General features: G+C 33.2%; 2 protein-coding genes and 1 long non-coding RNA gene across 3 annotated transcripts; all 3 read left to right on the top strand.

The window, feature by feature from the left end:
• Positions 1-6205: 6205 nt before the first annotated feature.
• LOC144553149 (alpha-amylase isozyme 3D-like) lies at positions 6206-9282 on the top strand. The gene is made up of 5 exons (XM_078301246.1): positions 6206-6410; positions 7311-7443; positions 7761-8207; positions 8330-8688; positions 8799-9282. The coding sequence occupies exons 1-5, from the start codon at positions 6312-6314 to the stop codon at positions 9051-9053; spliced, it is 1293 nt and encodes a 430-aa protein (XP_078157372.1). The 5' UTR covers positions 6206-6311; the 3' UTR covers positions 9054-9282.
• A 5494-nt stretch (positions 9283-14776) lies between these two features.
• On the top strand, positions 14777-15098 carry LOC144552437 (uncharacterized). Its single transcript, XR_013511148.1, has 3 exons — positions 14777-14828; positions 14932-15000; positions 15084-15098. It is a non-coding gene; the product is annotated as an uncharacterized LOC144552437 (long non-coding RNA).
• A 5430-nt stretch (positions 15099-20528) lies between these two features.
• Positions 20529-21333, top strand: LOC144552522 (uncharacterized). The gene has a single exon (XM_078300487.1). The coding sequence runs from the start codon at positions 20575-20577 to the stop codon at positions 21241-21243; it is 669 nt and encodes a 222-aa protein (XP_078156613.1). The 5' UTR covers positions 20529-20574; the 3' UTR covers positions 21244-21333.
• The last annotated feature ends 551 nt before the right edge of the window (positions 21334-21884 follow it).

Raw genomic sequence — 21884 nt, 5'->3', positions numbered from 1 at the left:
CTAGTACAATATATATATATATATATATATATATATATATAGAGTTAGGCTGGGGTGCTATGGATAGCATAGTGGCCTCTATGCTACGGCTCAATATTCGAGTTTTCAAAATCCAAACGGTCGATCCGAACCGTTCATCTTATTCTCCATATTAATATCTGCTTGGAGACCAAATTTTACATTTTTCTGAATTTTTTTACTATTTATTAAGTATTTTACAAAATTGTTGATCCAACGGTGGTTGCACAAAATAGTAAAACCGTTGGATTAGCGATTTTCAAAGTGGCTTAATAAATAGTAAAAAAATTCAGAAAATTATAAAATTTGGTCTCCAAGTAGATATTAATATGGAGAATAAGATGAACGGTTCGGATCGACCGTTTGGATTTTGAAAACTCGAATATTGAGCCGTAGCATAGAGGCCACTATGCTATCCATAGCACCCCAGCCTAACTCTATATATATATGTATATATATATATATATATATATATATATATATATATATATATATCTATAGTCCGGCTAAATTGCTGCTGGCAGCAGTTCTGCCCAAGTGCTGCCGGGGCTATATTAGCCGTGTGATGTCCAAACAACAAATCCAAGCTGTTAGATGTTTAATCTATATTATAATCTACTTGGAGACCAAATTTTATATTTTTTGGAATTTTTTTACTATTTATTAAGCTAGTTTGAAAACCGCTGTTTTCAGTAAATTTCTGCAGCATTGAAAACAGCGGTTTTCAAACCAGCACTTGGGCAGAACTGCTGCCAGCAGCAATTTAGCCAGACTATATATATATATATAGAGAGAGAGAGAGAGAGAGAGAGAGATGGGCTATGGTGCATTGCAATGCATGGAGGGGTTTGTGCATTGGACCATAAATTTAAAATTCAAAATTCAAATGACCGATCCAAACTGTTCATCTTGTTCTCCATATTAATATGTGCTTGGAGACCAAATTTTACATTTTTCTGAATTTTTTACTATTTATTAAGTATTTTACAAAATTGTTGATCCAACGGTGGCTGCTGATTTTACTGTTTTGTTAAGTCACCGTTGGATCAACAATTTTGTAAAATACTTAATAAATAGTAAAAAAATTCAGAAAAATGTAAAATTTGGTCTCCAAGCACATATTAATATGGAGAACAAGATGAACGGTTTGGATCGGTTATTTGAATTTTGAATTTTAGATTTATGGTCCAATGCACAAACCCCTCCATGCATTGCAATGCACCATAGCCCATCTCTCTCTCTCTCTCTCTCTCTATATATATATATATATATATATATATATAGGACTTGACTACGGTGCTATGGGTAGCTAAGAAGCCTCCCGTGCTACGGCTCAATATTCGACTTTTCAAAATTCTAACGGTCGATCCGAACCGTTCATCTTGTTCTCCATATTAATATGTGCTTCGAGACCAAATTTTATAATTTTTGGAATTTGTTTACTATTTTTTTAGATTTATTGAAAATCGTTTTTTTTCAGACAAATCTGGACCATAAAAAACAGCGATATTCAATAAATCTAAAAAAATAGTAAAAAATTTTCAAAAAATGTAAAATTTGGTCTCCAAACACATATTAATATGGAGAACAAGATGAACGGTTCGGATCGACCGTTAAGATTTTGAAAAGTCGAATATTGAGCCGTAGCACGGGAGGCCTCTTAGCTACCCATAGCATATTAGCCAAATCCATATATATATATATATATAGAGAGAGAGAGAGAGAGAGAGAGAGATGGGCTATGGTGCATTGCAATGCATGGATGGGTTTGTGCATTGGACCATAAATCTAAAATTCGAAATCCAAATGGTCGATCCAAACCGTTCATCTTGTTCTCCATATTAATATGTGTTTGGAGACCAAATTTTACATTTTTCTGAATTTGTTTACTATTTATTAAGTATTTTACAAAATTGTTGATCCAACGGTGGCTTAACAAAACAGTAAAATCAGCAGCCACCGTTGGATCAACAATTTTGTAAAATACTTAATAAATAGTAAACAAATTTAGAAAAATGTAAAATTTGGTCTCCAAGCACATATTAATATGGAGAACAAGATGAACGGTTTGGATTGGCCATTTGGATTTTGAATTTTAGATTTATGGTCCAATGCACAAACCCTTCCATGCATTGCAATGCACCATAGCCCATCTATATATATATATATATATATATATATCTTACACAACTTCTACTACTCAGTCACGGACACACATACATGAGCATATATTTCCTATTTATATTTTTCTAATGGTGGTTTAATTTAGGTAGACAATACATATTATTTCTAAATGGTTTCATGTGAATTCCACTTTGCTATGTCAGTACACAGTCTTAAATATTTTAGAATAAACTAATGGGCTTGGGCCTTAGTTCAGTGCTGAACTTCAACACTCATTCTCAGCATCGACTTGATATTGTCTTGATCTTCGGTACTCCGTGTTTATTTGAATCGTCATAGTTCTTGTTGTTTCTTTTAATTTCTGAGCTTGAAGTTGCTCAGGTGTCTACGATCGATATTCCAGAATATTCTGCAGTCGATCTTCCAGAATATTCATCTCTATAAGAGAAGGTTTTGAAATCTTCTTCTTACGCTGCCTTAGCACAAGTTGTCGTCGAGTTTTCTTCTTTGACGGATCACTTGACAAAGTGCATCTTCTTGCATGAACTCTCATCCTATATATAGTCTTCTCCACAACAACAACGATATCCCTCTATGTCGTCTCGTCATCATCACCCTTTTTGGTGATGGTCACCATCTTGGTGCTCTTTTGTGGCTTCTCCTGATCAGTCACTACGCATCTCACAACGCCGATCTCCTTCTTGACCGGTTCTTCAAAGAATCATGACTCGAAGTCGATATCCTCATCCTCAAGCTCACCAGTCTCTTCGATGTCCTCTCTACGTCGGCCACCGGCTGCATTGCAACAATTGCCACTGCGTCCCACTCTTCTTCAGTTGGGACCTCCTCTGGTGACTTCTCCTTCATGGTCACCAAGAAGCTTCCTTCATTCTTCCTGAACTGGCGCTCTCTTGCATAGTGCCCTCATCATCCGCAATTGTAGCACTCCACTCTTCTACTCCGGTATTCACCACTTTCAGCTCCTTGCCCCTCTCGGTCTCTAGGAGCTCTCCCAGAACATGAACACCTCTTGTATTGTTCATGAAAGGACTTCTTTGTCTCAAGTTGTCATCGATACCAGTTCTTGCTCAACTCTCCACGCCGACCACTATGCAGGTCCTTCTCCTCTTCATGCTTCACCATCAAATCTGTCAGCTGCTTGGCAAGAGCTTCCTGATTCCCTTCATGTGCAATAATTTATAAGGATGTGGAAAAGGTCTCTCCTTCATGTGCAATAATTTATAAAGGGGCATCTGATTCCCTTCATGTGCAATAATTTATAAGCCGAGGCCGTGGAAAAGACCTCCCCCTCTGTCCATTTCCACCTGATCCTGTTTTGTTCCATGCTTATCGAGCATTCAAAGTTTTAGAGAGATGCAATTTGAAAGTTTCAGAGAGAAAAGTATCTAATTTATGGGTGATCGAGAAACAATTTTCTTTGACTAGGTTTGGTCATAAGAGGACTTATTTGGTAATAGATATGTATATTGTGTCATATCGTGATTAGTCATGTTTTGAGATGGATCATGTATCATGCGTGTTGTGATCAATTTAAATTTTCAAGTGTTCAGTTGTGACGTAACTAAAATTATACAAATAGTTACAACACATTAGTTATGTTATGATCAAATTTGATCATGTAGCTGATCATGCATGTTTAACTTTAAATTAGTTCATGTAAGAAAATATAAAAAAAATGTCAAAAATATGAAATAATCGTAAACTAAAGAAACAGTATTGTAAAAAAAAAATTGTATACAAAAATTAATGTATTATATTATTAGGAACTTGAATTGTTATTTTGGATAAATAATAACATAATTTTATCACGTGTAGTCACGTTTAGTCGAATTATGTAACGTATTGTGTATCGTGGTATACTATGATCAAACTAATTTACGCATCATGTCATTTATCTCAAAAAATAATTATAATATACAGAATATAAATCACGTCATGTAATTGATACGGGCTCTTCAACATAATCTTTTTAAAGATAAGAAAACTAATCTTTTAGAAAAAAAAAAAAAAAAAAACTTTATGAACTCGATAATTTGTCCTTTCCTATCAGCTGAACTACTTTGAGGTTTGAGCCGATAAAACTGACGCTAGTTAATGCTGCATGCACCTAGCTATGTACACACGAAATAAGGAAATATATAGTTCCAAAATGCCTCCTTTCAATACAAGAACCACATGTATTCTTACACCGACGTGCATGAATTTAAGATATGCATGCAAGAGCAATTAAAGAATGGATATCTGCAGATTGTTTATAACTTGTGTGAATGAAAGATGTCAAGAACAACACGAGGCCTATCAACAGAGGCAGGATGGCATGCAAGTTGTGGTGATGATGATCTCAATCAAGTCTTTTCATACGCGTAAAATATGGTGAAAAGCGAAAAATGAAAAGGATAGACTTTGGTACACGTAGATTTACGCCGCTGCTGATCACCGCCTCCGATCCTTTGTTCTTATCGGTCCCCACTTTGACCGCCGCCTACTGTTTGGTGTTTGCCATTTAATGCTACTCATTTACATTTTGTTAGGATAAGATATGCGGATAAGAGTAACGATTTTTTTTCCGTTATCTTATCCGTTTTCGTATAAAATAATTTTAAAAAAAATATATATAGATATATATTTGTATAAACATGATATGATATAATAAAGTTTTATATTTTATTAAATTTTCATAATACAAATTAGTTGTATTTATTATTATTATTTTCTTGTTTGGAAAAATATTTTATCAAAAATATAAATCGAAATATCAATGACACTTTTCTATTTATTTATCTGACCCGTACCGTATTAAAAAGACGAATAAAAGTAAAGATTTTTTTTTTATCATAAAGGATACGAGTATGAAAATATTTCCACCCAACTCATATCGTACCGTCGACACCCCTATGTACATCTTACCTTTTTATAATTTTAGTATCTATCTCAAATCAAATTAATTAATATATGTTTTGCGTAGTGTATTTTATTTGTATTGTTTATTTTAATGAATATTTTATATAACAATATAAAATTATAGAATTCGAATGATAATATATATATTAAAATGTTAGATGGCTTGATTTTTAATCTTTACTAAAAAAAGAATAATTTATAATATTTATAATAACATATATAGTGATATAATACTACTTTTATGGGTCCTTTCATTTAAAACTTTAATGAATTAATTTATTTTTCCATATATTATGCATTGCTTATAATTTGATATTAACTATTAGTTATATATATAAAAAAAATCTCATTTCTAAACTACAACTATTAAATTAATTATTGCAATCCAAAAATCGGAGATAATTCATATACAAAAGTAAAGAAACGAAAATTGGACACAAATTTTCCTTTCTCTCTCTCTTCGCATATAATTTTTAGTCATGCATGTTTACATCATATGATTAAATTCAACATAGAAAAATTAGATCAAAGGTGTTTTAATCAAAATGCATGTAAATATACTACAAAGTAGAAATACTAACTATCAAATCAATTGAAAATAATTTTTATATGATAACCGATCTGTTAAAGGAACAACAATTTACTTGTGTCAATTCTAGTTTCCGTCGATTATATTGAATTCTGATCATTCTACATCAGATACTTATTTTTATATTATTGTCCAACAAAAAAAATTTAGGAGTTGTATTGAGTTTTTTCTGACCACAATGATTTAGTTGATATGATTTGTATTAGGTATGTTGGATATTGTCATTGAATAGTATCCAACTTAATTAAGTTTAAATCATCTCAATATCATGACTAAGTCAGCTTAATTTTCTTACTAAATCTCAAAAAGCCAACATTTCATGATGAAACTAAAAATTAATTGGTACACCTTGTGTTGACAAAGATATATGGGAGCAGTTCTCTTTCAGTTGCTAACGGCTAGTCTTTATCCATAGTGGTGGGACCGACTTAGAATTTCTAACAGTATTGACGCCAAGTAAACAGCAACAGCAGCCACTCAGGACCTTCAGCCATGCATGGCATTGAGCCGCCAATGGTTCCCTATATAAACACACCACATGGCAATCCACCAATTCTCACTACAACAATTTTCATTTTCCCAATTAACCTTTTGTTATAAGGCATATACTTGGCAGTTTAGTTTCTCCTTGTTATAATTAAGCAGTAGCAGAGCACAGATGGGGAAGCACTTGGTTTCTCTATCTCATGCTTTCTTTGTAGTTACACTTCTTCTAATATTTGCTGCCCACATGTCACTAGCTCAAATCCTCTTTCAGGTATGTGTACTTGTACATACATATGTATGCATGTAGTCAAGAGCGGAACTAGATTTTTAAACTATATATGAGGGTTGTCACAGAATGGAGGTCAATCAAATAAAAAATTTCATACTGAATGAGATAAATTTTACAGTACTCATAGTATTTTAATTTAAACTATATAAAAAAATATGTAAATACAAAAAAATTGAAACTAAACGGGGGTCAATCAACCCCCATTCAATACCCATGGGTTTGCCCCTGCATGTAGCTGAGTCTAACTTTCAAGTTATAATATTCAAATATATATTAGAGATCAATCATATAAAATTTTCATACTAAGTATAGGAGACAATTTTACAATATCCATAACATTTCACTAAGTTATATAAAAAATTATGTATAGGTACATGAATTTTTAAAATGATGAATATGGGTCAAGTGATCCCTTCTTTCTAGATTCGCCTCTGTTTACAGTTAATTCAAGAGGTTCTTAGCACTCCATAATTTTAAATTTTTAATCATGTAATTAAAATTTAATTGAATATTTAAAAAAAAATTATATATAAAATTCAACATCACTTATAATTTGTTAGATATGTGCTTCTAACTTAATGGCTAGAACTCCACTTTGTGGTTGTATTAAACCTTTGCATGTTTGCATGTGTGATATCGGAGATGTTATTATATGAATTGTCAGTGGTGTGTACAGGACGCCGGGTAAAAAAAAAGGAAAAATAAATTTGAAAAGTTGAAATTACAAAAAGTATAGAGTACAACAACTTAAAGGCAATAAATGTCCAGTGCTGACTAACATATCATATTATTATATCCAACACACAGATTAACCTGACGCAATAAAAATAACCAGATTATTTTAAAGATTAACTATAAATTTAAATAACTTTTTAATTTCAGGGTTTTAACTGGGAGTCATGGAGAAAGGAAGGAGGGTGGTACAACAACTTAAAGGCTCAGGTTAATGACATAGCTAACGCTGGAGTCACCCATGTTTGGCTTCCTCCCCCTTCTCACTCTGTTTCACCACAAGGTTTTCCTCTCCTCTCTGTTGCTCCTTTTTCTTTATCATGCTATATTAGTTATTTGTTTATTTTGTACCTGGTATGATATGCATACTGCATGAATCATGATGTTGAATCACAAAAAAAGGATCGCCATGATGATATAACGAGTTCATCACGACATTGCATCGACATGCATACGTAGCATAACAAGTATTTTGCACAACAAAAGATGTTACGGTGGCCTCAGGCTTTTACTCTTTAATTAATTACCAGCAAGTTATATTTCCTTTCCTTTTTTTTGTCTATGTCACAAGATTTCCTCACAACCCAAATTACTAATCAGGTTATATGCCGGGCAGGCTGTATGATCTCAATGCATCAAAATACGGAACACTCAATGAACTCAAGTCATTGATAAGTGCTTTCCATGCCAAAGGCATCAAGTGTGTTGCCGACACAGTTATAAACCACCGCTGTGCCGATAAAAAAGATGCTCGGGGCATATACTGCATTTTTATAGGTGGCACCACCGATGGGCGCCTTGATTGGGGCCCGGACATGATTTGCCGGGATGACACCCAGTACTCTGATGGCAGGGGTAATCCAGATACTGGCAATGATTTTGCCGCTGCTCCTGACATTGACCACCTGAACCCAAGGGTACAAAAGGAGCTCTCAGATTGGTTGAATTGGTTAAAGACTGATATTGGGTTCGACGGATGGCGTCTGGACTTTGCGAAAGGATACTCGCCCGATATTGCAAAGATCTACATCAAGAACACAGCACCAGGTCTGGCATGCATAAAATAATTTAGTTCTCCTTCCAGAAATGACATTTAAATTATTCACTGCATATTCTGATTAATAATATGTATACTAATTACTAAATTTAATCAACACGTGTTAATTTAGATTTTGTGGTTGGTGAGATATGGAGTTCCCTGTCATACGGGCCAGACGGAAAACCAGCGAGCAACCAAGACACAGAAAGACAAGAACTGGTTAATTGGGTACAGGGAGCAGGGGGACCGGCATCAGCATTCGACTTCACTACAAAAGGGATCCTTCAGGCAGCTGTGCAAGGTGAGCTCTGGAGACTTCGTGACGGTAATGGTAAACCACCCGGTATGATTGGATGGTGGCCGGAGAGAGCCGTCACATTTTTAGATAACCACGACACAGGTTCGACCCAAAAGATGTGGCCTTTCCCTGCTGACAAGGTCATGCAAGGTTATGCTTATATCCTCACTCACCCCGGCACCCCAACCATCGTAAGTTCGAAATCATTCTCTCCATTCTAATAATTGTGCCTATTTTAACTAAATAATTTATTGTATTGAATCATTGATTGTACTATTTTTTTGTGTGTGGTGAAATGAAGTTCTATGACCATATGATCGATTGGGGTCTGAAGGCGGAGATCAGTGCATTATCTGCTATCAGGACCCGAAATGGTATTAACCCGGGAAGCAAGTTGCGGATCCTCGTGGCGGATGCGGATCTTTACGTGGCAGCAATAGACGAGAAAATTATGGTAAAAATTGGGCCAAGAAATGAGCTTGGAGGATTGATTCCATCTAACTTCAGCTTGGTTGCCAGTGGCAGCTGTGGCTATGCAGTTTGGGAGAAGAGATGAGCACTTTTACAACTTCGAAATATATAGTTAAAATTTGAAAAGATTGTAGCTTTTGATTAATTTGGGGCCGGGTTTTCTGTACTGTTGTATTTTTTTTACTTTTCCTCTGTTATTGTTTGTATTGTTGTATTTTGTTTCCTTCTATTATTGTTTGTATTGTTGGTGTGTAACAGTGTAAGGATTAGAGAAATAAATTTGAAATATAATTTTTAATTTTTAATAATATTAACATTCTTACGTCTTTTCCCTACACAATATTTATTTATAATTTAAATATAAAAGGCACATGAAACTTCAACTATCTATGCAAATTTTGATAAAAATAAGACGGATCACATACTGCTTAATGAGACGATATTAATAAATTAATATGCAAACTGGTAATTATTCGCATGACATGATGACAACTTAAAAAATATATTTTTTTTCTATTTTTGTTGAGAACTACCTTTTAATTTAGATAATGTAATATAATATAATGAGATGGGATCATGTAAATAATTTTTTAAATACAAATATTAGTAGCACAAATCTAACCTTCAAAAAATAAAAAGAGAATTTTAGTCGGACTTTAAATTATTCTTTTTGACAAAAATCTCACATAAAAACTTGATCTTTTATTTGATACAAGATCAAAAGTGAAGACTTTATATTTATATTTAATTATTTATGATGGATATAGGGGTGCAAACGGGTCGGATATTATCAGACCGTATCCGAATCCGTATCTGAATATCTGTGTAGATAAGGATACAGATATGATTTTAAATTTTAATTATTCATATCCGAATAATAGATATATTATATATAATTTAATATATATTATGAAAAAAATTATGCTATTCACTATTATAAAAAGTGGATATCCGTATCCGTATCCGTATCTATATTAGTTTAATATCCGATTTGTATCCGTATCCGTCTAATATCTAATCCGTATCTGTATCCGAAAAATAAAAGTGAATACAAATATAATTTTACCAATATCCGATCCGTTTGCACACCTAGATGGATATGTACACTTAGAACTAATTAAATTATTAATGTTTCAAAAATATCTAGACAGAATATTCATAATAGAAAAATTAATAAGATATCTAGTCTTCTGGAAACATCTAATTTAACATGTTCATCACTATCATATTCCACTATTCATGGGTTTTGGTGGAAAATCACAACCAAATGAGTTCTGACTGAGTCAAGCTAGGGATTGGGATTGATCAGGTTGGGGACACCGCAAAAGAAAAGAAATAGAAGAATCTTCTCTACTAAAGCAAAGAACATTACTATGCCTAAGGGATAAGTATCTTCTGTAGTGCATCTGAGTGGAATCCACAATATGTAGGAAACAATGGGCGGGCGGGTACGGGTATACCCGGAACGGGTACGGGTACGTCTCGGGTACGGGTAGGAAGGGTACAAGGGTATACGGGTACGGGTATGGTCGGGTATATTTTTCAAAAACCATACCCTACCCGTCCTATACCCGTACCCGTGTACCCTTGACGGGTAGGGTGGGTACGGGTACAGGTAGGGTGGGTACGGGTACGGGTAGGGCGGATACGGGTATTTTTTTTTTGTTGTTGTTTTTTTCTGGTTTTTTTGTTTCTATTTTTTTGTTGGGTTTTTTTTTTTGCTTTTTTGCTTTTTATTTTTTTCATGTTTTTTTTCTGGTTTTTTTGTGGGAGGGAAAAACAGAAATTTTGAATTTTGAATTACAATGAACAGTGGTCGGGTATCGGGTACAGGTATAGTCAGGTACGGGTATGGTCGGGTATTTGTCTAAAAAAACGGATCCGGTCCGGTTTTTGCCCGTACCCGCGTACCCGAGTACCCGACCCATACCTGGGCTCGGGCACGGGTACCCCGGGCGGCGGGTACGGGCGGGTATGGTCGGGTATACCCGTTAAGGGTATAATTAATACACTAGTTATATGGGTCAAAAATTGTATTATAATGGGTCTTACTGTCAATCACTTGGAGCAAAATTGCTGTGATTCACCAACTATTTAAATAATGACATGTATAAATAAAAATAAGTCTAAACACATGTCATCAGTTCCATGCGCACAGCTGCCTGATCAGGTAAATTATATTCTTCACGCGCTATGGAAGGGATGATGATATTAAAATAACTTAAATTTATATTAACATAACATCATCAAAATATTTTACTATATAGAGAATTTTATTCTTCATTAAGTGTTTCCTTTAAAAACCAATTCTCTCTCATATATCAGCACATAATTATTTTTCCTTAAAAGTTATGTTTTATAAAGTATGTTACTTTGTTTAAAATATGTGCCTTAAAAGTTACAATAAAATCTGTTTATAACCTTTATGTTATCGTATAATAAGTATTCATTATTTATTTTAATCAAATATTTAAGATTTTTTGAGAAAATTACAACAGTGAATTGATTTTATTATATTATTAAAATCAATCTACATTGTCTATATCTATTTATTTTATACAACTTCACAAAAAAAAAACTTAACAATTTACTATAAAAAAATGTCTATTAACATTTTATCTTCTTTTTTTTAACAATAACACTAAGAAAACAACATTATTATTTATATAAAAAAACATATTGAATGCAAATTATCATTAATAGTTTGACATTCAACTTATAATTAAAATAATAAATTAAAAGTACAGCAAAACACTACAAACTAACAAATTTATTTAGTTGCAATCCACAAATTGTTAGCATACATAGCCTTTAGCACCATATAAATTACGAACAACAAGAAGTATATCATCCCAATTTTCAAACTTCAAATTAAGAAGTTGATTGCTTTCATTTGCATAATTCAAAATTTGATTTTCAAGGTTTTCTTATGGCAAGTTAGGGGATTGATCGATCTATTCAATTAACAAATATAAATTAATTACAAAACATCAATAAAAAAATTGCTAACAATTTTAATTAAAATAGACTAATAGATTATAAGTGTCAAAATTAAGAGGAAAAAAACAAAAAAAAATTCAAAAAATATTTGAGTTGGAATTTATCATATATTAAAGCAAGTGTATCTTAATATAAAAAAAATTACAAAAAAAAGTTAAATACGTACCATGAGTCATGAGAAAAAAGAAAGATTAACAAAATTATGTAGCTTTTGATTTTACATGAATACAAAATATAAAAAAGGGGAAAAACTATCTAGTAATTATGAAAACCAAATAATTTAATGATCACTATATTTAGTACATTATGAAAAAATATGGTAGTTAGAGAAACATTAAATGAGAGTTAAAATTGTCCATATATTAAATTTTTATAAAATTATTGTGTTAATATAAACGTGTGTGGTGTCGATATACCTAACCCTATGGAAGCATAGAGGGAAATCCAATAAGGAAAAAGAAAATTGCACTCAGCCTCTTGGCTTTATGGACTCACAAAGACAACTATGCTCTTTTTGACTTGGTCTAATTATTTGGAGGGATCTTTTTTTTAGGTAAGGAATTAGTAATTTATTTTGTAAGAAATATAATTTATAATTTATAATATTTCTTTTGCTAATACTTATTAGCAAGTCCAAGTTAAATTGGTGTAAACAATGAATTATACATGAACAGAGTCAGACTTTTAAGTTATAGAAATCAAATGTAATAGATGTTAATCGTATAATATTTATATACTGAAAATGAAATCAATTTTATATATTCATATGATTTTCATATAAATTATATGAAAAATTGTACATAAATAGAAATCAATTGATCCACATTTATTCTATATATATCCACACCCTAGAAGCATGGATAACATGTTTGTGCAAAATGCAAGTCATGCATTTTTGATATGGGCTTATAATATAGTTCATACTTTATTCACACTTATTAATGCGCTATTTTCTTTTTAGAAAAATTTGGTTGGTGTACTTTAATTGCTTAATTCACACTTTCAATATATCGTTGTAGTATTAATATTGTGAGACGCTTCAAAACTTTTAGTCTGTGAAAAGTTGAATTTCAAAATTTTGGTGATTAAATAATAAACCATGTAAAAATTTATTCCATGTCTTATAATTTTTTTCCTTGCAATTTGTGATTAAAATTTAATTTAAAATTGAACTTCTTAAAGTAGAGGATAATCGACAGTTACATTATATTAAAAAAAATATTATTCTCTTAAATGATAAATATTGTAATAATAAATAATTACAAATTCTACATGAAATGAATTAAAAGCTTCAAAATGCAGTATAGTATAAGATCCATCTACTAGCAGTCTAGCATCCACTTAGGCATGAATTTGTATCCTCTGAGTACTACAGAGGTAATGTTTTATATAATTAGTATAGATCCGAACTATTATTTTAACTTGACACGAATTTTAAAAGAATTCCTACCGTTTAAATAGGTACCAGAATGAATTTGATCTGAATAAGAATAAATCTGAACTACGAGATTGTGGATTCCACTATGTGCTGCACTGGTTTATCAGAGACTATAATGCTGACGCCGATCACTGATACTCAATTTTTTTCAAAAAATAAAACAGAAAAAAGAAAAATCTGCAGCGACCGGTGCCATCACCGGTCGCTGAAAGTTTTTTTTTTTTTTTTTTAAAATCAGTGAAATTTTTCGTTGAAAAAAAGGCGGCAGCGCCTACACCCTTCTTTTCCACCAAAAAAAAAAAAGGCGCCAGCGCTAATACGAAATTTGTCGTCAAAACCCTTTAAAATCGATTGCCAAAACCTCAAACTTCTCTCTTCTAGAAAATCAATCGCTGAAATCGATCGCCAAAAAAGGCGCCTCTTCCACTTCTCTTGCGATTGAGACTCACCATAAGAGATGACATCTCTTCCACTTCTCTATCTTTTTCTTGATGAGGTGCTCAAGAGCTCCCCCACTTCCACGAATTTTGATGAGGTACTCAAGAGTTTTGGGGTACTCAACATCTCAAGAGCCATTAGAGATGACATCGCCAATCCACCACTCGGCCGTCGTGCCGGCCATTCGCTTCGCCAGATCGCCGCCAAGAGCATATTCTCACCTCCGCCCCATAGTTTCAAGTGTTGAGTACACGGTACACCCTCTATTGCTAGCATTAATTTTTCACTTTACTATTGCTTAAATCCCCACAGTTGGCTTTTGCTATCTTCCTGATGAGATCTTTCACAAGATATATGTTGGATTTATTAAATAATACGCCCGTTATGGGAAACCCAAATCCAATATCCAACCCGTTATGAATATATGCCAACCCTTTATGAAGAGGTGCAGACCCTTTATGAATAGGTGCATTGGTTTTATATAAACCATCCATATATCTCTCTCTCACATAATCAGTACAAAAACGTATGTATAGTGACTGCCAAAATAGAGAGAAAAGATAGAGAGCACCAAGGAGCACTCTGTTAATACTTGAAGGTCTTAGGTCGTGGAAAACGCAGGGCTTCCGGCTTCGGCTTGTGATTCCTTGCATAACCAGTGATACTGCTACGCTTGCAAGATCCGCTTCCGCACGAAGATTAACGGAGTAATTTGTAAGTTTTATCCGTTAATTAACAATATATTACTAGTTGTTTGAACCATTTTACTAGATCTGTTACAAGATATATTCTACAAAAATAATTTGTCTAATTTTTTTGAAGGGACAAAAATACTGAAATGAACAGTTTCAGCTAGTTGTGATTATTTTTTACTTTTATTTGTTAAGTGTTGAGTGCATATGAAATGATCAATCTTCGTTGTGAATATGTCGGGTATTATACACTTCAGCTTCTAACTGCTCTTATTACAAATTCACCCAAAAGGTAATATATGACTTTCTGATTCTTATCTCCATTATTTAATTTAATTTAGGCACCTCATATGTTTTTTTCTTTCTGTTTATCTTCCTCCTGGTAATAACTATAGATTGCAAGAAGCCATTCTTTCAATACCCGTGGTATCACTGTTTTGATGGATATGCTCATGGATCGTGAGGTCTGCATTTGTTTCTCAAAATCTGCATCACGTACATGTATATTTCCATTTAATTAATCTTATTGTAGTTTTTCTTTTGATAGGTCATAAGGAATGAACATATATGTGCTGTTTTGATAGGTAGGGCTGTCAAAAAAGCTCGCGGCTCATGGCTCGCTCGTGGCTCACCTCTAGCTCGCTCGCTAACAGCTCGCTCGGTAGTGGACTGAGCTGTTAACGAGCCAGCTCGGCTCAGGCTCGGGCCAAAATAAATGAGCTGAGCCAGGGGTCAGCTCGGACCGGGCCAGCTCGGCTCGTTAAGCTACAGTTAATTTAGGGTTTAGTCCCGTATAATTTTAAGTCCAGTCCCATTTTTAAAGGCGCAATTATGCAAAATTGATATATTTTCGGTTTGAGAAGAAAGGATATGGCTTTAGTTGCTTGAAGATGTGCCTGCTGGACAATTTTTAAAATTTTTTGAATAGGATTTCTTATTTTTTTATTTTTGAATTTGTATAATAACAGTCCAATAAAGCCCAACGAGCCAGCTCGTCAGCTCGCGAGCTAGCTCGGGCTGGCTTGTCACAAGCTGAGCCAGAGATTTTGGCTCGGGTGACCTAGGTCCAGCTCGCTCGGTCCAGGCTCAGGCCAAAATAAACGAGCTGAGCTAAGGCCCAGCTCGGCCCGAGCCAGCTCGTTTACAGCCCTATTGATAGGTCACTTGGCAGAAAATATTTATCTCAACAAAATTTTGTTTAATATAAAAATTTCAGAGTTGGCTGCATACATATTTACAAAGAGCATACCTAGGTCATGGCGTATTAGAAGCCCTTGAATATGGTCTTGTTGGGGTTAATGAAGGGATCATCTATGTAGCAGTACATTTATTTATTAGAGTTTGTAAGCCTGTAATTTTGTAGAAAAATATCAATGTGTATATATATGCGATGACTTTTTATTTATGTTATATGATATCATGTTATATGTCAATATTGAATTGTTGGATATTTGATATTAAATTTGAATCGAGCTATTATGTATGTTATGATTATTTGATATTATATTCGAATCGAGCTATTAATCGAGCTATTATTTGATATTATTGTTTGATCGATGTGAATGTTTGGTACGTGTGGTATCAATTATTAAATGGTGCAAATTTAAATAATAAAAAATATCCCAAAAACCTGACAAGAGGGTATCAGCCACCGAAAATTTTGGTCTCTGATACATTTTCATGACGTCAGCAAAAAACAACAGCGATCAAAACAAAATTGGTCGCAGAAAAAATATCAGCGACCGAATGACATCATTCAACGACCAGATGACGTCATTCAACGACCGGTGACATCATCTGTTGAGTATCCACCAAAACCCATGAATAGTGGAATATGATAGTGATGAACATGTTAAATTAAATGTTTCCAGAAGACTAGATATCTTATTAATTTTTCTATTCTGAATATTTTGAAACACTAATACTTTAACTAGTTCTAAGTGTGTATATATAATATATATCCATCATAAATATAAATAGGAAGTCTTCACTTTCGATGTTGTATCAAATAAAAGATCAAGTTTTTATGTGAGATTTTTGTCAAAAAGAATAATTTAAAGTAGGAAAATTCTCTTTTTATTTTTTGAAAGTTAGATGATATTGTGCTACTAATATATGTATTAAAAAAAATTAGTTACATGATCCTATTTCATTATATTATATTACATTATCTAAATTAAAAAATAGTTCTCAACAAAAATAAAAATAAATATTTTGTAAGTTGTCATGCGAATAATTACCAGTTTGTATATTTATTGTCGTCTCATTGAGCAGTATGTAATCTGTCTTATTTTCATCAAAATTTACATAGATAGTTCAGATTCATGTTCCGTTTAAATTTGTTTAAATTCTAAATAGATATTGTGTAGTGGAAAGACGTAAGAATGTTAATATTATTAAAAATTATATTTCAAATTTATTCCTCTCTATCCTTGCACACCAACAATACAAACAATAATAGAAGGAAACAAAATACAAACAATAACAGAGGAAGAAAGAAAAAAAAACAGTACAGAAAACCCCCAAATTGATCAAAAGCTACAACAATCTTTTCAAATTTTAACTGTATATTTCGAAGTTGTAAAAGTAGCAAGACAAGAACCCCATTTCATGCAACCCAAGTTTCAATTCGCACCATCAATCTCCAATGGTAGATCAATAACCAAGGAGCAAGAGAACATGATCATAGTTCATACTCTCAGGCATCAATCAATCAAAAGAGAATTTTTTGAATTAATGAATCTTGATCATCCGATATGTTTTAAAATTCGTGCAGACTAAATTCGCACTTATATTAAAGAGCCCTTATATTTATAAGCAGAGCCGATTGACTCCGTTTAAAATCAAACAATTAAAATTTATTAACTCAAAAATTCATTTTTAAGTTAATGCAGAGGATACGCATTCGATGCGGTGATGCCTCTGATCAATTGATGCCGACTTCTGAGATTGAAAATTGAAAGGAACCCTCCAGATTATCTGTGGCTAAATGAACAAGTTAAATCGTGTCCCTAATGTCTGGTTTCTGTATCGAATTAAATGTTCTATTCCCACAAAATTTGATGGTAATTTATATTTTCACGATTTTCAAAGGAAAGGTAAAGTGTAACTTTTTTTGGGTTATTTAATATTACATCATGAAATTAATTTTTATCAGAAATTTCATCACACAAATTAACTATTGAAAGAAACTTGTTATCCAGAGACCAGAACAACCATGCATTATATTATTGACTGGGTAGTGAAAAGAATGAAAAAAAGAAAAAGAAAAAAGAAGACAGACGTCAGAGAATCGTCACACCGCTCCGATTGTTCAGAAAATCCGGACTTGTTTTTGGGGATATACTTTTGGCCAGGTCAAGTGGCCTTTTTTTTTTTTTTTTTTCTTTTCCTCTCATAGAAAGTGGAGATTGTGACTTGTCTATAATTTTTTTTCTTTGTTTTATTTTGAAGTCAAGTGGAAAGCTGCTGAGCTGGAGGTTGTTTACTAATTTGCTTGTAAAAAATAGTAAGATTTTATTGTCTCTGCTGGTAGGACCCAGTAAGTCCAACCAATCTTGCCTGTTTTAACGAGAAGCAAATCTGAGAGGATAATGTGGGGACCACCAGTAAGAAAGGTAATAAGTCGGCATTGACCCTGCTACAACAAATCATTATTATAGAAATGTTAAAATAATGAGGATGAAGTAGCCCTGCCCCTGTTGTATTAGAAATAACTCAAAATCAGATCCTGAAAGTTCGTGCGCACAAGTTATATGGGTTAAATTGTATTATAATGTGTCTTCGTCTTACTGTCAATCACTTGGAGCAAAATTGTTGTCATGCACCAACTATTTAAATAATGACATGTATAAATAAAAATAAGTCTAAACACATATGTCATCAGTTCCATGCGCACAGCTGCCTGATCAGGTAAATTATATTCTTCACGCGCTATGGAAGCATAGAGGGAAATCCAAAAAGGAAAAAGAAAATTGCACTCAGCCTCTTGGCTTTATGGACTCACAAAGACAATTATGCTCTTTTGACTTGGTCTAATTATTTCGAGGGATCTTTTTCTTATGTAATTAAGGAATTAGTAATTTATTTTGTAAGAAACATAATTTATAATTTATAATATTTCTTTTGTTGATACTTATTAGCAAGTCCAAGTTATATATGAGCGGAGTCAGACTTTTAAACTATAGAAGTCAAACATAATAGATGTTAATTATATAATATTTTTATACTAAAAAATGAAATTAATTTTATATATTCATATTATTTTAATATAAATTATATGAAAAATTATACATAAATAGAAATCAATTGATTCACGTTTATTCTATATATATCCACACCCTAGAAGCATGGATAACATGTTTGTGCAAAATGCAAGTCATGCATTTTTGATATGGGCTTATAATATAGTTCATACTTTATTCACACTTATTAATGCGCTATTTTCTTTTTAGAAAAATTTGGTTGGTGTACTTTAATTGCTTAATTCACACTTTCAATATATCGTTGTAGTATTAATATTGTGAGACGCTTCAAAACTTTTAGTCTGTGAAAAGTTGAATTTCAAAATTTTGGTGATTAAATAATAAACCATGTAAAAATTTATTCCATGTCTTATAATTTTTTTCCTTGCAATTTGTGATTAAAATTTAATTTAAAATTGAACTTCTTAAAGTAGAGGATAATCGACAGTTACATTATATTAAAAAAATTATTATTCTCTTAAATGATAAATATTATAATAATAAATAATTACAAATTCTACATAAAATGAATTAAAAGCTTCAAAACGCAGTATAGTATCAGATCCATCTACTAGCATCCACTTAGGCATGAATTTGTATCCTCCGAGTACTATAGAGGTCATGTTTTATATATAATTAGTGGATCTGAACTGTTCTTTTAACTTGACACGAATTTTAAAGACAAATTCTACATTTTAAATAGGCACCAGATTGAATTTGGTCCGAATAAGAATAAATCTGAGCTATAACTTGTGCGCACGAACTTTCAGGATCTGATTTTGAGTTATTTCTAATACAACAGGGGCAGGGCTACTTCATCCTCATTATTTTAACATTTCTATAATAATGATTTGTTGTAGCAGGGTCAATGCCGACTTATTAGCTTTCGTACTGGTGGTCCCCACATTATCCTCTCAGATTTGCTTCTCGTTAAAACAGGCAAATTGGTTGGACTTACTGGGTCCTACCAACAGAGACAATAAAATCTTACTATTTTTTACCAGCAAATTAGTAAACAACCTCCAGTTCAGCGGCGCTCCACTTGGCTTCAAAATAAAACAAAGAAAACAATTACAGACAAGTCACAATCTCCACTTTGTACGAGAAAAGAAAAAGGCCACTTGACCTGGCCAAAAGTATCATCCACCGAAAAACAAATCCGGATTTTCTGTGGCTCAACAGATCTATTCGGAGCTGTGTGACGATTCTCTGACGTTTGTCTTCTGATTTTTTTCATTCTTTTTCTACCCAGTCAATAATGCATGGTTGTTCTGGATAACAATTAACAAGTTTCTTTCAATAGTTAATTTGTGATGAAATTTCTGATAAAAATTAATTTCATGATGTAATATTAAATAACCCAAAAAAGTTACACTTTACCTTTCCTTTGAAAATCGTGAAAATATAAATTAACATCAATTTTTTTGGGAATAGAACATTTAATTCCAAATAGAAAGTTAGAAACCAGACATTAGGGACACGATTTAACTTATTCATTTAGCCACAGATAATCTTGAGGGTTCCTTTTAATTTACAATCTCAGAAGTCGGCATCAATCAGAGGAATCACCGCATCAGAGATCTCCAGCTAAGAACAAACTGGTGTGCACAAGTTCTTCCCCCATCTCTTATAATTTATTTCAGCACGCGCAAAACGTGTTAAACTCGAACCAAATTAAATTACAAATTAAACCAAATCTCGTGCTGAAATACCTTAATTTTATCCGAAAAGTGTACAACCCGTGTGTTATTTTTGTGCCCTAGTATATATACCACGCCATGTCTCCTCCTATCCATGCAAATCCACCATCTTCCTTTGAAATTCACCATGGTAGCAAGACAAGAACCCCATTTCATGCAACCCAAGTTTCAATTCGCACCATCAATCTCCAATGGTAGATCAATAACCAAGGAGCAAGAGAACATGATCATAGTTCATACTCTCACGCAAGTAGTTCTCGGCAACACTACTGTACCAACTGAGCTTCCCAATTTTACCCAAACATGTCCGTCTTGCGGCATTGCCGGTTGCCTCGGTTGTAACTTCTTTACTGGTACAACTGGAACTGAGACAACAACTCGGGCATCAAACAGTGACAATGGGAAGAAAGTAAAGAGAAAAAATAACAAGAACAAGTACAGAGGTGTCAGACAGAGGCCATGGGGTAAGTGGGCTGCTGAGATACGGGACCCGCACCGAGCGGTACGCAAATGGCTTGGTACATTTGAAACTGCTGAGGAAGCGGCACAGGCATACGACCGTGCAGCGATTGAGTTTCGTGGGCCACGTGCGAAGCTCAACTTTCCATTTCCAGAGCAGATGCCAGCGGAGGATGAGTCGACCTCACCGGTGTCGACTGACGAGTTGGGTCCACAGGGACTCTGGGATAAGGAGGTACCAGAGATATGGGATGGATTGCAAGATCTGATGACACTAGATGATTATCAATTTCTGCCATTTTAGTGAAATTAATTTGCAGTTACTGACTTACTGTTATGTGTAATGTATAAGAATTGTACATTGTTAGAATTTAAATAAAACAAATGAATGCTAGATCGACTTCTTTTTTCTCTCATATTTGACATATATAATCTCAATGCCAGATAAAATGAATGCAGGGGCAGACTCAGAATTTTCGTCAGACAAAAAAATATCGAATAGAGTTTAAATAACTTATCGGATTTAAACTCATTAACTAATTGAGTACTCGACAAAAAAAAAATGATTTGACTTATATTTTTCAATGGTCTAACTTATAATTCATGATGATTTACCTTATAATTCTAATTACCAATCATAATTCAATTTTTTTTTTATTTTAACATTAAATTTAACTCAAATTACAAATCAAACATCAACAGAGAGACAAATTTTTTTTTAAAGAGAGACAAAGTCAATCGATATCGATAGATCACCACTAAAACTCGAAATTCAAAGAGAGGCGGCTGCCCCTAGTTCTATACTGGGTTCGCCCCTAGATGAATGTTAATTTAATTACTCGTAGTCTTGGATGACAGGATATGATTATGAGGTAATTAAGTCATTTGTAAATCACAAATATTTAAGCATTATTTCAGGAAAATGCGAGTACAAGAAGCGTGGAG

This window comes from Carex rostrata, chromosome 4, assembly GCF_964058835.1.
Source record: "Carex rostrata chromosome 4, lpCarRost1.2, whole genome shotgun sequence".
Classification (NCBI taxonomy): domain Eukaryota; kingdom Viridiplantae; phylum Streptophyta; class Magnoliopsida; order Poales; family Cyperaceae; genus Carex; species Carex rostrata.
This window is presented reverse-complemented; position numbering and strand designations above follow the sequence as displayed.

Bases quoted from the DNA above. Each gene is read 5' to 3' on its own strand.
- LOC144553149 (XM_078301246.1), top strand. From the start codon at position 6,312: ATGGGGAAGCACTTGGTTTCTCTATCTCATGCTTTCTTTGTAGTTACA. The intron at 8,208-8,329 runs GTCTGGCATGCA...GTGTTAATTTAG, and splicing joins CATCAAGAACACAGCACCAG to ATTTTGTGGTTGGTGAGATA. The intron at 8,689-8,798 runs GTAAGTTCGAAA...GGTGAAATGAAG, and splicing joins ACCCCGGCACCCCAACCATC to TTCTATGACCATATGATCGA.
- LOC144552522 (XM_078300487.1), top strand. From the start codon at position 20,575: ATGCAAATCCACCATCTTCCTTTGAAATTCACCATGGTAGCAAGACAA.